General features: G+C 39.8%; 2 protein-coding genes across 6 annotated transcripts in view; one reads left to right on the top strand and one right to left on the bottom strand.

Annotated features, from left to right (window-relative positions):
* LOC124111500 overlaps window positions 1–17,495 on the top strand; it is a 45,081-nt gene that overhangs the window by 15,754 nt on the left and 11,832 nt on the right. The window lies entirely within an intron of this gene.
* Window positions 10,768–13,059, bottom strand: LOC125382916. Its single transcript, XM_048401201.1, has 3 exons — window positions 11,640–13,059; window positions 11,224–11,285; window positions 10,768–10,830 (listed from the first exon to the last, which is right to left on the bottom strand). The coding sequence occupies exon 1, from the start codon at window positions 12,533–12,535 to the stop codon at window positions 11,954–11,956; it is 582 nt and encodes a 193-aa protein (XP_048257158.1). The 5' UTR covers window positions 12,536–13,059; the 3' UTR covers window positions 10,768–10,830; window positions 11,224–11,285; window positions 11,640–11,953.

The following is a 17,495-nucleotide window of genomic DNA, read 5'->3' as shown; positions in this document are numbered from 1 at the left end:
TTATATAGCGACGTGCATGCACGTGTGAGTGTGTGTGTGGCTGCTTGTACTTGTCCGGACTGATGTCGATTTATATTGGTAGCCCACTTGGATACCATGCCGCAGTTTAACATGAATACCCCACTCAGACACAGTATACTGACTCCGAGCCGACCAGTCCTTGTTTTAGCTCCTTGATGCCGAGCGCCAGACAGGGTAACAAAAGTACCATCTTTTAGCATCTTTTGGTATGACGCGGCCGGGAATTGAACCCCGGACCTTCCGCTCTCCGGGCGGACGCTCTACCACTAGACCACGGAGGCGGTCAATTTGTGTGAATTAGCTATATGCTTAGTGCATGAAGTAAACAATGGTGAATAATTTCACCCATATCCGTTCCCCAATGAGTATAATATTAGCCGCCTCAACCGTAGCTCTGTGCTGCTTCCAATAAACGATTTTGAGTTTGACTTTTCACTGCACAGAGCGACAGGCAGCCCCATAATGTTTTCGTAATAGAAAGGCACAGATATATACGGTTACCACAGCTAGCTATAACATATTACCTTTCCACAAAATTTGCTTCCTCATATGGAACTGCATTAACCCTGCTATCTAGTATGTAGAGTTGCGTCCCTTGTGCGTCCCAGGATCGTATGACCAAGGGTTCGAATCCCAAAGTCGCCCTTATAACTGTTCTTGGTTTACCAGCTCCATCCACGTGTTCAGGGGTAATTTCCCTTCGCTGCAATACAGCGATGACCTGGGCCCCGATCCACTAAGCGATCTTAACTCTGAGGTGATCGTAACTCCCATACTTTAAACATTAGCTTACGGCAGTCGTAGCGCTAACATCGCTTTTTGTAACGGGCCTCTGGTTTGATATCAGTACTTGACGTCCACACCACCCTACACTATTGATAGTTTCTATTGAATTAGAGCTAATTGCACTATTGTTAAACGTCTGACATGCACTAAAACATTCGATATTATTGAATGTGGTCCGTTTACATGGCATGTTCCGGGGCTTTTTCAGGGTGTAAGCGCAACGTATAATCAGGCAGCCTCTTCTGCGATCTGTCAAACCGAGGGAAATGGCAAAGAATGCCAGAAAATATATCTTGTGGGAGTTTGTTTAACGCCACATTCAGCAATATTTCGATATGGCGGGGCCTGTAAATAATCAAGTTGACCAGACAAACCAGTGATTGATATTATAAGCAAAGGTCAACGCCACCGGGGTGCGATGACTAGCAAAGAGCCAAGTCTGAGCTTTGTCACCCGATCCTTATCGCAGTCTCTTACGACCAGCATCGATTGCTGTGGACCACTTCTAACGCGGTGTGCCTGTGGTGGACCATTGCATAATGTAATAGAATGGAAATAGCGTTGTGGTGTACTTTCTTTTCAATAGTTGAAATGCCTGTCAACGCTATTCATAACGCATTCTTATGAATAATTTCAAAATGAGCCAACTGAAGTATATGATTTAACCTCGAGGTTCTGTCGAAGAGTATTTGTCCACTTGACAAGTGATTGTCTGGTTTTTACAGATCGCCGCCATATGGCAGGATCAGTGCTCTGCGGCGTCAGGGCACAAATAATTTATAGACAGACAGGTTATTCAGTAATTTAGGTATCAAGGACCATGGTACAATGCAGATTGGATATTAACATTTGGCTTGTGATGTACATGATTGGTGAGTGAGTTTGTTGGGCTTAACGCCGCTTTTAACAGTATTCCAGTTATATCGCGCGTGTCAGCTTAATGTGGGAGGAAAGCCCGAAGTGATGCAGGTCTCAGACGTTTACCACTTCGGTGAAACCCACGAGCACTGGTATGGTGGTGACAAACCTAGAAACATAATCGGGGCAAACCGGGATTCGAACCCACAATCATAGTTTTCAGGCGTGACCAAGGTACGTGTACATGATTAAATCAAGTTACACATTCCTCATTATAAAGTCATGTTTTCAGAATACAGAAACAGCATGGATCATATCAGGATTTTGAGAGTTTAACAGATTTATCATTAACTGACGGTCTTTAAATATGCCTTGCAACATGGGGAGAAATGCATACCTTAAATGGGAATACGTTTCATATATAAGTTGGACATGGTATTCATCCTCTCCTCCGGATGAACAGTTTGTACAAATAGAGTTCACAATATCACCGTCTTTGGACCTGCACATAACTTACATGCATTAAAATTGTGCAATGAAATTCTAAGTTTACAACAAGCTCTGATTAAACTTTTATCATTTAAACAAGTTAAATATTTTTCAGTTTGTAACAATGATTTTACTTTGCTGTTATTGCTAAGATAAAGTGATTCAGAAATACTTTGGTGCCACCGTTGACAAAATATATCCGTTAGTCTTTGCTTAAATGAATAATTTTGCCTAAAAAAATGCTGTGAAAAAAAGACACACAACTACCTGTATTTTTCCTGAATAAATTATAAAGATGCATAATGGCTTCTCGAAGACTGAATTGCTTACATGCCATAGACCATGACAATCTAGAGGAGAACATAAGACCTAAATATTTATAGTAAGTGACTACACTGAAAGCAGACGAACCAAGAAACCACTTTTCATGTTTTGCACCAATACCACCTGTTCTAAAACCTACAGCATTGGTTTTATTCAGATTTACTTCAAGACTCCAATTTGAACAGTAACTCTGTAAGATATTTAACTGTTTTTGCAAGCCATTTACAGAACAAGAAAAAAATGACAACAAAGAGAAGGAGCATAATGTCCATTATTTCTTGTGTTACAAATATCCCATGTTGGCAACTACTTTGCAGCTCTATAGCAAGTTCATTTATGAAAAATATAAACAACAAAAGACTTAAAACACAACCTTGTCGTATACCGGAGGATGTTGTCAAGCAGTCCGTACGTTCATTATTGATCTTTATACATGCGCTGACTGATGCATACATGTTTTTTAAAAGTACAGACATCTTACCATAACATCCTTTTGTAATAAGTAAATACATCATTTTTTACCTATTAACAGAATCAAAAGCTTTTTTAAAATCAATAAATACACAATGAAAGCGACCTCCGGTTTTGCACAAATATTTAGAACTAACAAATTATCAACAGTAGAGTAGTTTGGTCGGAACCCTGCTTGAGACTCGGACAATAAATCATTTACTTCTATCCATATTCTCAAACGTTTTTCTATGATTGACGTGAAGATTTTTCCCATAACATTTAGAAGTGAATAGCCTCTATAATTACTTGGTTCACAAACTGACCCAGATTTATATAATGAAATAATCATACTTATATTCCAAGATTCTGGAAACACACCCATGTCTAAAATCTTATTGAACAATAACTTCAAGTATGGTGCAAATTAAGAGATCCGATGGTAGTTCAGGGGGTATCTCATCTTCACCCGCGGACTTGCCCGTACTCAGATTATTGATAGCGTCCGTGACCTCTATCATATATAGAATACTAAACAAGCTCCCCTGTAATACCAATTTTATGAAACGAGTGAATAGTTCTGGTATCCACAACTATTCACGAGTTTCATAAAATTGGTTTTACACGTGAGCGAGTTTGGTATTATATTTATTACTTGCCATTTATAACGTTTTTAGAATTATACTGTTGGGTGTGAATAGGCTGACACCTACACGATCCACGGCATAATCCAGTTGAGTTTTAACAGAATAATACTTCAAACACGTCAAAAGTTGAAACGTATGAGTTTAATCCCATACAACGATCCACCTTTAGAGAACAGAACAGAACAGATATATATGAAAAAGACTTGGGCTTCTGCCCCTCGTCTAACAGATACAACAAAATATATATTGATAATGGAGGTAGGACACGATTTCATATTTACTGTAAACAGGATTTAATATATTTAGAATTTTTTACAACTTGTTTGTAGCAGGCTAACTAGTTTTAATTCAGAGGCCTTTCCCAATAGTATTTTTGTATATATTTTACTCAGTTATCTTTAAATTTGGGACATATTAATAGAAAATGATACTCATCTTCAAGTACGTTAACACTTCTAGCTTGACAATAATCACAGTATCTAAGAGCTTTGATAATGTTGTGATATCGTCCAACTTCTATTTTTAACTTGTGACTCGATATTCTAATCATTGTTACATATTTTCGTAGACCCCGTGGTAAAATATTGAGATATAGTTCATAACCAAGAGTTACTTCTAGATTTCTGTACAACATCAACTTTCTACTATTATTGAGGTCTGAGTTCCATTTCTGTATATAATTATCAATAAGTCTTTGTTTAAACAAAGAGACAAATAACATAGGATTTACAGACAAAGGATTTAACCACACATATGTAAAACCATTTGTACACAACATATCTTTTACATACCATGCCCAATTTTTCATACTTTTATCACCATGCTGCAAACAAATATTATATGCAACCTGTAATATACAACAAGTATTATTTAATTTAAACCAGTACTTCAAAGTCTACAGAATCTATTGATGTAAATAGGATACCGACCTAATTCTCCATATACTGCAATATTACATGCCTATGTATGTACATTTAATTCTTTCTTACAGAGTTAAAGATGCATCCCTTCAATTTCAGGTGCGTTTACCGTACCCCATACCTCACAACCATAGCATATTGTAGATGTAACGAAAGAATCAAATAATCGGAGTAGTGTCTTGAGTGTAAAATTACAGTTTCTAATATTTGATAACAATACATTCATAGCTTTTAAACCTTTCCCAACTAATATTTTGTAACACAAAGAAAATTACCCAGTGTTTGTAAAGACGTTTCCTAAGTAGCAAAACTGTTTTACCACTTCAAGCTGTTCATCTTTTAAGAACCATTTTTCATTTCTATGTAAATTGCCTCTTTAACTAAATACCATTACCTTCGTATTATCGACGTTTATGTGTAAACCCCATTCTTAACAGTAATTGTCAAGCTATTTATTAACATGTGGAGCCCATTTGGTGTTTCAGATAAGATATCATCAGCAAATAATATCATAAATAGGTTCCCAAAATCAATCAACAGTCCTGCATCTATATTTTCTTGAAGTTTGAGCTCAAGGTCTTCCAAGAATAGAGAAAAGAGTATAGGCGACATCACCTCCCCTTATTTAATTCCAGCACCCATATAAAAATAATCGGACACAGTGAAGTCAAACTTAACGGATGCCTTTACATTTGTGTACATTGAGTGAATAATGCTCCACATTTCCCCCCCGAACACCGCTTCTGAAGATTTTAAACAATAGCCCATTTATATAAACACTATCAAATGCTTTGCTTAAATCGACAAAAGTACAATATAGGCGCTTCTTATCACTAAATATTTACTTACAATGGATTGTAAAACAAAAATGGCATCGACAGTGGAATATCCATGTTTAAACCCAAACTGAGCATCAGATATTTTGTTGTATTGCTCCGCCCAAGCAGATAATCTATGTGTCATCACTGAAGTGAACAACTTTGAAAAACAGCTATTTAGAGTGATACCCCTGTAATTGTTAGTGTCATTTTTGTCTCCTTTCTTGTAAATAGGAATTATCAATTCAGTAGACCATGCCTTGGGAAATGTGTCTGTACTAAAAAGTGTATTAAATGATATAAATTTAGTTTGGTTTAACAAGGATATCGGCACTGCATTTAAAAACCTCGTTCATTATTCCATCTATTCCGACTGCTCTATTTTTCTTCAAGTTTGTAATAGCGACCTGTACTTCTTTTTCTGTAATATATTTTTCCAAATCCTCATATATAGGGTTGTTGTTGTTGTTTCTGTCTTCATTAACTTGTTTTTCTACATCCGGCTGAGTAAATCTTTCAAACTTAGTAGTCATAGTTTTAAAATATTTTGCAAAGTCACTGGCTGCTAACTGGTTTCCCAGATTGAATGATCTTTTAGCTTTAAAAACATTCCAAAAGTCCTTAGGATGTCGCCAACGCAATTGCTCAATTTGTTTAGATTTATTATTATTATTGTAAATATTTGTCTTTCTCTGTACAATCGTCTTATATTTCCTCTTTTTCGAATGTCGATCGGACCCTATTTATTTCTGACATGATCCTATTGAAACACTCTAAGGCACTTATGTAATCCCCCTTACTCGAAACACAGATTTTGTCTAACCAAGGTGATGATTTAGTATAGCTACCGTTAAAGCGAGTTTGACCTCTGACAGTCCACCTTCTCCTTTCCGTATAACGGTTTGCAGTTTTCAGCAGGATGTCACTCATATTTGCAACAATTTCTTCAATATTTTCTTCACAACAGTAAATAATAGTTTCTGCTATGTGGTCTATATGATTCATGAAATCTTTCTTATATATTTCATTATAGCTGTCGTCCCATTTGTGTGCCACATATTCATCCCGTGAATATGTTGTAGGTATTCTCTGATCTGTCCCACACTTCAATATAATAGCAATGGGGGCATGGTCACTGTATGGTGTAAAGCCAAGAATTTCAAAATTAGATACCAGTTCAAAGTTGCATTCTTTTAAAAAGCAAATAGTCTACAACAGACATCCCGTTGCTACTTTGATAAGTATATTTCCCTCTAATATCATTGCGCAAATGTCCATTTGCTATTCGTAGACCAGTTGAACGACACAAGTCTAAAAGTTGAAATCCAAAGCTCTTCACTGGCTTATCCATAGAAGATTTATCGAGAGAGTTATCAACAGAATAATCATCGGCTTGTGTATATCTTGAGAAAAAGTCCTGTTCCACGTAATCAGATCTAAGTCCCACTTTTGAGTTTAAGTCTCCAATAAACACAATCTCATTTTCAGATTTAAACGTTTTAAATCCCTGTAAAATAATGTCAAACAAATCTACGTTATGCACATTGTACATAACTGAATTTTCAGGCCATATATACTCAACAACAAAAGTTCCTGTGACACCAATATTTTAGTGTATTTTTCAAACATAGAAAGTTTGGTTTTTAATATTGTAGTACATGTATGGAATCAAGTCACAAGAAAAGCATGCATTCCATGCAAAAGTTGACTTTTATGCAAGCCCCATGCATTTCACTACCCAAGAATGGGTATAAAAACATGTGCGTTAACGGGATTCCATATGCATTGTTTAGCATCGTGCTGACAACAACCACTCAGAAAAACAACACAATTACGCAATTATTCAACATTATGAAAGGCCACGCCTGTCCGAAAATGAGCGTCTGCGAGCCATTGGTATGTTTGAATCAGGATCGAGTCAACGTGATGTTGCAAGACAATTTAACGTCCACAGAAACACCATTTGGTGTTTATGGCAACCTTGGCAACAGACGAATGCAGTCAGAGACCATCCTCGGAGTGGCAGGCCACGCGTAACTAATAATCGACAAGACAACTGGATTCGAACAACACCCCTACGAAATCGATTCCAGCCAGCAACAGTGACTGCAAGAAGCATCCCTGGCCTTTGACGAATATCTTCACAAACCGTACGTCGTCGCCTCAGATGTGCAGGGATTGTCGCCAGACGCCCCATTTTGACAGGAAACCACCGTCAAGCACGTCTACACTGGTGCAGACAGCGTCTACGCTGGACGGCCATGCATTTGGGACAAGTTCTATTCACTGACGAGTCTCGTTTTCACCTCAGCCATAGCGATGGACGGATTCGAGTGTACCGACGTCGAGGTGAACGTTACGTCAATCATTGTGTCATGGACGAAGATCGGTTCGGGGGCGGCAGCGTTATGGTATGGGGTGGGATTACAGCAAGACAGAGGACCCGTTTGATAGTGGTAGAGGGAAATCTCAATGGACAGCGCTACCGCGACGAGATCATCGGCCCTGTTGTTCTACCGTTTTTGCGTCGTCACGGCCCAGGCATTACCTTTCTACATGACAACGCCGGCCTCATATTCCTCGACTTGTTCAGGATTCTCTTCAACAAAACAACGTGAATGTCATCCCCTGGCCGCCTCGCTCCCCTGATCTCTCACCAATTGAGCACATGTGGGATGAGATAGATCGACGTCAACCACGTGTTCCACAGACACTCAAGGAACTTCGAAACATGCTCCAGCAGATATGGACAGATATCCCACAGGACTTTGTGCGACGCCTGGTCCATTCCATGAGACGAAGTTGTGTTGCTTGCATCGCAACTAGAGGTGGACACACACGCTATTGATTTGTAAATTGACATTTTGGCATGTTCATGGATTTTTATATGAAATCACGCATTTGCAATTCAGTATGGCAAATTAAACCATTTGAACACTTACAGGAGTCTTTTATTTGTTGTAAACCGAAATTGTTTCGTACTTGGTAAAAAACATAACTTTGCATTAAATCTTTTTCAATGTCACAGGAACTTTTGTTGTTCAGTATATATACAACACACACTATAAGTCCCGTTCCAAAGGAAAAAAAAGGTTTTTTTTCTAATTTAAGCCATATTAATGTGTCAAAATCATTTCTAATAACACTAACTTACAGCTTTTGAGAATGATATCCGTACATATAGGAGTATACCAGCACTTTTACGTTTAGCTCTTTTATGCACATATTTTATATGGAATGGAATACACTAAAGTGTTAAAATTTTGCAATTCTACGTCACCACGATCACCAGTCCATGTTTCCGATAGAGCCACTATATCATAATTATCTAGCATTTCACAAAATTCTATCGACCGTTTTTTTGGTAGCGGTGAGACCATTGCAGTTCCATACTAGAACTTTAAGTCCATCCTCTACGTGTTCCTATGCCTGAGGCTAGTACAACTGCCCGTTGACATATAGACACGTCTTACACTCTCTTCTAGCGTCTTTCATGATTTCATTTAGAATTCAGGCGTCCGTTCCACAAAATTATCGTAGCGCAAAGCTTATCGCAATTCACATGATACTTTAACTTAGACTAACGACTGTCGCTGCGCGACAATACGATCGCCTTGTGGAACGGGGCCTTGCACCTCAAAGTTTACAATCATGTCACAAAAGCTGATGACGTAATTTGTGGAATTTTGTTGCAAGATCCATAGGCGAAACAATGCCATGTGACGTCAGCCTAGCAACAAGGTTGCTGGGGTCGTCGAATGTGCATAAGCTCCTCTCAATGATCTATCATCTCAACACGCAAAGCCGTTGAATAAGCCAAGGGGTGTTAAAAGCTTTCAATATTTGTTCGTGAAACGTGTTCCGAGAGTACATAAGCACGCGTTTTGGTATTACACAATGTGTAATACAGTTATATGTTTATTAAACGGGTGATCTCTTCACGGGCAAGTAATAAAATAAGTTATGCCTATTGCGACCAGTAGGGCAGGACATGGTTTCTTGACGTTGAGGGATCAATTCAATTCATGTGTTTTTCACAACTCTTTCGGCTTTTATGCCTGATGGAATCTGTTTCGTCCAATAATTGATACTGGTTCTTCTCTTGCTTTGATATTTTATAATAATGTATATTGATTTTTTCATAGATTTTATTGTAAGGGATCTACATATATTCATTCTATTCTTCACAATAATTCCAAATTGTATTTGACGTTATTTGATGACAAGTTCGAAATGTCAACAAGAAAATCATCAAGGCACTTCTCACAATTGTCTGAAACCTTTGAACTAAAAAACAACAAAGGCAAGTACTATAATGAAACCTTCATTGCCTACATTATGGGCTTTTGATCCTTCGTACGTCGTTTCCTTGATTAAACTATTTTAAATAGGTTATTTGTTTAGAGTCACGGGCATTCTATGGGAACAGGAACACTACTTTACAACACACTGCTTGCACAGTTCCGACACGCTGCAATGAAAAGCTGTGAAGAATTTGTAAAAATGAGTTTGTGTTCACTCTTGCGGTGAGCATTGTTATGTTTTCTATGTCAGACTTAGGGTAATTAGTTGAATTTTGATAATTTTACCGCAAAAATTGTCTGGGACTCAACTGCCATCATCATCATCATCTTCATCATCATCATCATCATCATCATCCGATGATTGTAACCAAGCAGCGTTGGGGGATCATGCTATACCAATCCCTGATTGCCTTATCAAACTCGCGTATCTACAGCTGCCGTTATATAGCATAGATAATGCTGACTGCGGGTAAAAAAACAAACAAAACAGTGTAAAACGTTTACAGGTCTTGTTATGCTATATTGATTTAAAACACAATGCTGAGTCTTTGAGTGCATACAGATGACAAAAATATTCTTTGTTGAGGATTTCATAAATGGTGATGTGAAACATAACCAAATAGTTTTCATACAATGAAAAGTTTCAGTGACGATAAATCAGAATCAAATCCATTCAGTTCAGTGAAGTACAGTTTTGTGGTGTACAGTTCAGTGGTGTACAAGTTAGTGGTGTACAGTTCCGTTGGACTTATTGTTGGTGTATTGTTTTTGTGTCATTGCAAGTATGAATTTCAAGGAAATAAGTCGGCATATGTTTTACAATTACGTGGATCATGATGTCAGTCAGTGTCTGGCCCAGACTCGATTATTTACAGACCGTCGTCATATAAGTAAAATACGTTTATAACGAACACGCTTATAACGACCTGACGGATATGGCGAACTTAGTTTTTGGTCCCGGCCATTTGCTGTATAGACGTTGTTTAAATGTTTATAACGAACTACGGTTATAACGAACTAAAATTAGTGGTCCATTTGAGTTCTGTATAAGCGTAGTTTACTGTAGCTGGAACACTGAGATTGCGTTGTTTAACAACTATACTAATGTAGCAGTTTAGTGAATGTCTTTTTAGAGCGAACAAACACATACTACGGGGTTGAGGTCTTTATTGCGATGCGTTGAGTGTGATCAAGGATCTATATATCATACACCCTGAAACACATAATAACACAATAAATACTAAGTAAAACATTATCATTAATGCTAGATACATAGCAAAGGCTTATTATAAGTAATTATTTACATATATTAGTCATCCATTAAACACAAGATAGACTGAACCTTAAACGATTATACTAGAACATATACAGTATGTACATGATCAACAATACCGACATTCAAGGGAGATAACTCCTTGACTTTCATTTGACTATAATATATACAAAATATATATACATAATATAAATGCATAACGCTTACACATTCTGCATAAACATATACAATACTTTAAGACAGAAATTAATGATATGATCTTACATAAAATGTGGTCATCACAATTAGATTACATTGTAAGTCTTAGACAAATATAAATAACACAATGCATACCCTGTGGGTGATACAAGGGTGTGGATCCCAACTGCCACACGTATGGCAACACCATAGATTATCTGAATAAACAATACATAGACTAAAACACTATTTAACATTTAATATATTGAACAAAGTAATACACACATTTTATTTACAATGATTTGCATTGTATCACATCTGAATCTCTACATTACAAAGCTTATTAAAACACTCTTGAGGTAAAACACTTTCACACATATTTCATTGAAGTGATAGAATACATTTTAGTGATAAAGTATGGGTGTTTAGCTTATCTTATGCAGATTTAAATATTTAGACATAATCAACATTTATGTTAGATTACATACATTTAGTTTACTTCATATAACACTTTGAACATACTGTATTATTTAAATACAACACAAGATAGAGATTATAACCATTTAACTCACCTGATTTAATATTGTCTCTTTATCCTTTGCTGGTCTGAGCAGTTCTGTCAGTTTATGTGCTGAGAGAGTATGCAGTGTAATCAAAGCATGCAGTTTAACAATAGGTGTTAGCTTGGCCAATCAGCAAATGAAGCTTCTGGCCATGGGGCAGTTAGTAGGTAAGACAGGTCAGATACACTTTGTTATAGCTGACTGTAACGGACAACTAGTTATATATAATAAATATACGTAAAAACCTAAAATGAAATTAAAACAAATATATACAAAAACTACATAGGCCACATACTTCCCTCCATCAAAAAATGACGTCCACGTCACTTTACCTTGCCAGTGACAAGATCCAAGATGGCATCAGAAAGTCGGTGCTGCTGTTCTCGGAACAATCCGTCAGCTTGAAGTGAGCTGAGATAGTTGGCTCGCGTACGCCAGTCCCGATCTGCAACTGCAGAGAGAGCAAACTCTCCACTCTTCATCCATTTCGGCTGTGTCCGGGTCCGAGTAGACTGCCGTGGACGTGGAACAGGAGTGGTTATCTCTGGAGTTGGCTGTTGCTCTCTTTCTTCATTGTCATTGTCATCATCATGATCTGTCCCAGTAGCGCCATCTTCTTCACGAATCTGCTCAACATGCTGAACAGCATCCTCAGTTGGCTCTTCCTCCCCCTCTGCAATAGGAGTTCCATCTCCTTCAGATACAGTCTCTGATGGTTCCTCTTCAGTTGGCCCATCCACTGGTATATCAGTGGACACTGAAGCTTGTGGAGGGTGGGCATACTCAACAACAGTATCCTCATCCGATGAAACATCGTCGTTGCTTTCTGTTGTCCTAGCAACTGGTGCTACTGGCAGTGTCCTCTGTCGTCTTGGTTTGGGTATTGGCACACCAAGGCTAGGCATAGAACCAACTGGCAGCAGGAGGTTACGATGCAAAATTCTCTTCCGCTCCTCACCATTTTCCTTACCAACTTCAAAGACTGGTTGGGTCGGCGTAGCACGACATAAACATCTTCCTCCCACTTGTCAGCTAACTTATGTCTACCTTCAAAGGCAACGATCTTCACTAAGACCCGGTCTCCTGGCTCTAACATGGCTGCTCTGGCTCTGTGATCATAGCCAATCTTCTGCTTGGATTGTGATTTCATTGCTGCTGTAGTAGCTAGCTCATAGGCTTGTCTGAGGCGATCTTTCAATGACTTGGTGTACTCGGTGGTGGACTTGGTACCTTGTGTCTCTATGTCCAAGCCAAAAGCTAAATCCACAGGTAGTCTAGGGTGTCTCCCGAACATCAAATAGAATGGAGCTGTTGATGTTGATTCGTGGCGGGTACAGTTGTAGGCATGGACGAGTGGTCCAACATGAGCCTTCCAATTCTTCTTCCTGTCCTGATCAAGAGTGCCAAGCATGTCGCATAGGGTACGATTAAATCGTATTGGATGGTAAGGTGTTGTGCGGGACTTGTCGATGTTCAGTAACTGGCATAACTCTTGCATTATCTTGCTGGTGAAGTTAGCTCCCTGATCCGAGTGAGTTCTCTTTGGTAGACCGTAATGAACTATGAAGTTCGAAAAGAAAGTCTCAGCTGTTGTCTTAGCAGTCATGTTCTTGGTTGGGTATGCTTGTGCATAACGAGTAAAGTGGTCGGTCACAACCAAAACATGTTCTACTCCTCCTTTTGATGGTTCTAAGGTGAGAAAATCCATGCAAACAAGTTCCAAAGGTTCTGTTGTCTCAATACTTATCAATGGGGCTCTGATGTTGGTTGGTGTTTTTCTCTTCAAACATCTCTCGCAATTATGCAGGTGAGTTTCAACATCACGAGACATTCCTGGCCAGTAGAATCTATCTCTCAATAGTGACATTGTCCTGTCTCTGCCAGGATGTCCAACATTGTCGTGTAAACTCCTCATAGCCGCAGTGCGACATCTAGATGGAAGAACCAACTGGTCGTGATCAGCTCCATTGACATTGGTGACTCTGTATAAAACTCCTCTTTTGAGCTTGAACTGTTTGTAGCTTTTAAGCAGAGTAGTCATCTCTTGGTCCCGTAGAAACTGAGTTCTGTCTGGTCTCGTCCCATTCCGCAAGTGGTCTATGATCTCCACAAGTAATTGGTCTTTCGCTTGTGTGTGTCTCCAATCCCTGGCATTCTGGTCACATCTGTCACCCGTCAAATCCAGATCTTCATGATCTACAACATCAGTGGATAGACACAAACTTTCCACTAAGTTGGTGATATGTACAGAGTTACATATGGCTTCAAAAGAATCCCTTGAAATCTGTTCCATTTCATCTGTGTTCTTCTCTGGTAGACGTGACAGAGCATCAGCATCAGTATTGGCTTTTCCAGGTCGATACTTGAGGCTAAAATTATAACTGGATAGAGACGCTAGCCATCGATGTCCAGCTGCATCCAGTCGAGCACTTGTTAACACATAGGTCAAAGGGTTGTTGTCGTTGACGACCAAAAAGTCATGTCCATACAAGTAGTCGTGGAACTTCTCCGAGATAGCCCACTTCAGGCACAAGAATTCAAGCTTGTGTGCTGAGTAGTTTCTCTCAGATCGGCTTAGTCCTCTACTTGCATAGGCAATGACCCGTGACTTCCCTTCCTGATGTTGATACAGCACTGCACCCAATCCATGACCACTGGCATCTGTGTGTAGTTCAAATGGCTTTGAGTAGTCAGCGTATCCAAGTACTGGTGGGGTGGAGAGATGATTCTTCAGTTCAGTGAAGGCATTCTCCTGATCTTCATCCCATATCCATTTGACATCTGTGGGTGGTCGTCGTGGTTTCTTTGAAGCAGACTTGGGCATCAGTTCTGATAAAGGTTTCGCTATCTTGGAAAAATCCTTAATAAACTTCCGGTAGTAGCCGGCAAACCCAAGAAATTTTCTGACTTCTTCTGGTGTGGTAGGTCTAGGCCAGTTCTTGACTTTGTCAAGTTTCTCTGGATCCGTGTTCTGAGACGATATATCCAACATATCTGACTTTCCTCTTGAAGAACTTACACTTCTTTGCTGCAAGTTTTAAGCCACATTCCTGAAGTCTCCGAAACACAAGCTGTAGTCTCTCTACATGCTCTTCATAGGTTCTGGAAAATATTATCAGGTCATCAAGATATATGAGACATATATTAAGATGTAGACCTTCCAGGCACTGCTCCATAAGGCGTTGATATGTCGCTGGCGCATTTGAGAGTCCAAATGGCATCCGATTATATTAAAAAAATCCAAGAGGTCCTACAGTGAAAGCTGTCCGTTGTTTATGGTCTTCTTCGACCTCAACTTGATGATATCCGCTCTTCATGTCCAAGACGGAGAAGAATTTATTACCTCCCAAACAGTCTAATAATTCCTCAATCCGCGGCAGAGCATATGAGTCCTTTATGGTCCGATTGTTAAGTTCGCGATAATCTATACAGATCCTCAGCTGTCCATTGCCTTTGCGAACTAAGACTACATTAGACGCCCAAGGACTGTGAGACTTCCTGATGATTCCAGCTGACAAAAGAATTTGTAGATGGTTCTGGACTTCATCATACATGGATGGTGGTATTCTTCTGTGTCGCTGTTTGAATGGAGTGTCATCAACTAAATCAATCCTGTGATGCACCATGCTACTGTGTCCAATATCCTCATCATGCTTGGGGAATATGTCAGCAAAACGCATAATGACATCAAGTCCTTGTCCTAACTGCAGTCTAGTCAGATCTGTCTTGTCAATCTCCACTTGATCCATAAGATCCTCTGGTTCAACAGGTTGACCAGTGGGAGGCTTCTGTATAGTAACAGGCTGTACTTCACACAACAATGCTCTAGGAGGAATGACAACTGTCCGCATTGTTATGTTGGAGATGTGAACATCAACTGTGTCTCGCCTTGAGCTGTCATAAGTGATTAGAGTAGGGGCAATGTCAAGGTCATCTGGTAATGAAGCATGTGCTGTTGGCTGTAACAGAGCACACACCGCTGGGGATGTCATTCCCTTGGTGACCCGTCCTTTAATCTTAATGTTGCTGTTAGGAGGGATGATTAAACTCTTGTCCTCTGTACTCTTTACCAAGCCAAGACAACTTCCATTCCTTGCAAGTTCCTTATCACGTAACACTATGGTCCTGTAAGCCAGATACCAAGGAGTGTGTAAGGCGGCTTTCTGGAGAAACCTTTGTCCATGGATTGTCCTGCAGTCCTCAAGCAAACAGCTCAACACATTTGTTCCAAGAAGCGCTGGAACTCTTGAATTGTATCTTGTATCAGGGACTACCAGTAATAAACAAGATACAGGATCCCCGTCATTGACTCCTCCTCCTGTAATGGACACACCTACTCTCACATATCCAAGATAAGGAAGTTGTTTTCCTCCAGCACACTCTATGTCTAAGATACCACAGAGAGGTTCAATAGGAATAGTATGCAAATGTTCCCTGTAAAAAGATTCAGAAATAATTGAAACAGTGGCCCCAGTGTCAAGCAAAGCATTGACAGGCACACCTTCAATTACTATGTTGACCTCATTTGCATGACCTATTAACTCATCCGGTACCTTACTTGATGTGGGGTGTCTGAATGAGCCTAGGGGTGACCCCTTCCCATAGGCCTGTCCAAGTTTAAAGGACGCCTTAAGTGGTCCAGTCGAACACGGCAGCCTATAGCAATATGTCCAGGACATCTGAAGCATGTAGGAGGCTCTCGATGGAGTCCTGTCCATGTCTTCGGTATCCTTGTGGCATAGAAGGAGGTACAGGTGCAGGCTGAGGTGGTAGAGGGTGTTGACGTAAAGGCACTTGTTGAGATGGGTATGGTTTCTGGGTAGTTATCCTGGCTGATTGAAACCACCTGATGTCTGAGTGTCATAAGGACCAGTCTGTTTACTCCCCTTCCAAGAGTTCCAAGATCCTTGAGCACTGGGAGAACGGTATTGCTGGAACACCTGTGCTGATTGTTGATGATGTTCCTTCAACTCTGCTAACTCTGTCTTGATCTCTTTCATCCTGGCCTGCAAGTCTAACACTTCCTTCCTCGTAGCAGGTGCAGAAGATTCAGAGGCAGAAGCCATCTTCACAGTCGCAGACTTCTTGTTCTTCAGCACATCTGACTTTCCACGGTCCAGGTCAAACTCGATCTCCCTCAAGCACAAACGGAGCTCATCAAAATGAGTGATGACATCATATTTGTGGGCAGCTAAACTCTTCAAAGCAGGCTTAAGTCCATCCCACATCTTGCTTCTCAACATATCGTCCTGTTCACTCAAACTGAGTGAACGCTGTGAAGAAATCTGATAAATGAGATTCTCCAGTCGGCAACCCCATGCAGAGACGTCTTCATTCTCCCCTTGAGTGGCACCGTAGAACTCTGACATAAGAGTCTCTCGCCTCCTAAGTGTCCCAAAAGCAGACCTAATCTTTGCCAGAAGTTCATCAATATGAGCTGTGTGACCAAGCTTCATGGCAATCAAAGCAGCTTCACCCTTCAATGACTTCCGGATAGCCTGCAATATAATATCAGGTGTATGTGTTCCCGACTGTAGGATACAATCAACCTCATATCTCCATAGGTCATATAGAGTATCCTTGCCTGATTCGCCGCTAAAGAAAGGTAACTTAGGGAAATGATGATAAGTTGCGACAGGAGGCTGTGGTATACCAGTCCCTGACATGGTATTAGGCTTGAAATCAGTCTGTGCAGCCGCTCCAGACTCTAACACAAGTGGACCTTCCTGTTGTGCGACACCTGAAATCCAAGTCTTAAGGTCCTCAGGGGTGTCAACCTTAGGAGACATCCCCATCTTGGCAAAGACTGTAAGTAAGCTCTTCAATTCTTCCTCTCCGAGTTCCATGGTTAAAGAAAGAAATCAG

This window comes from Haliotis rufescens, unplaced genomic scaffold, assembly GCF_023055435.1.
Source record: "Haliotis rufescens isolate VD_foot unplaced genomic scaffold, xgHalRufe1.0.p SCAF_21, whole genome shotgun sequence".
Taxonomy (NCBI): domain Eukaryota; kingdom Metazoa; phylum Mollusca; class Gastropoda; order Lepetellida; family Haliotidae; genus Haliotis; species Haliotis rufescens.
The sequence above is the reverse complement of the archived record's forward strand: the minus strand, read 5'-3'. Positions and strand labels throughout refer to the sequence as shown.

Bases quoted from the DNA above. Each gene is read 5' to 3' on its own strand.
- LOC125382916 (XM_048401201.1), bottom strand. From the start codon at position 12,535: ATGCCTAGCCTTGGTGTGCCAATACCCAAACCAAGACGACAGAGGACA.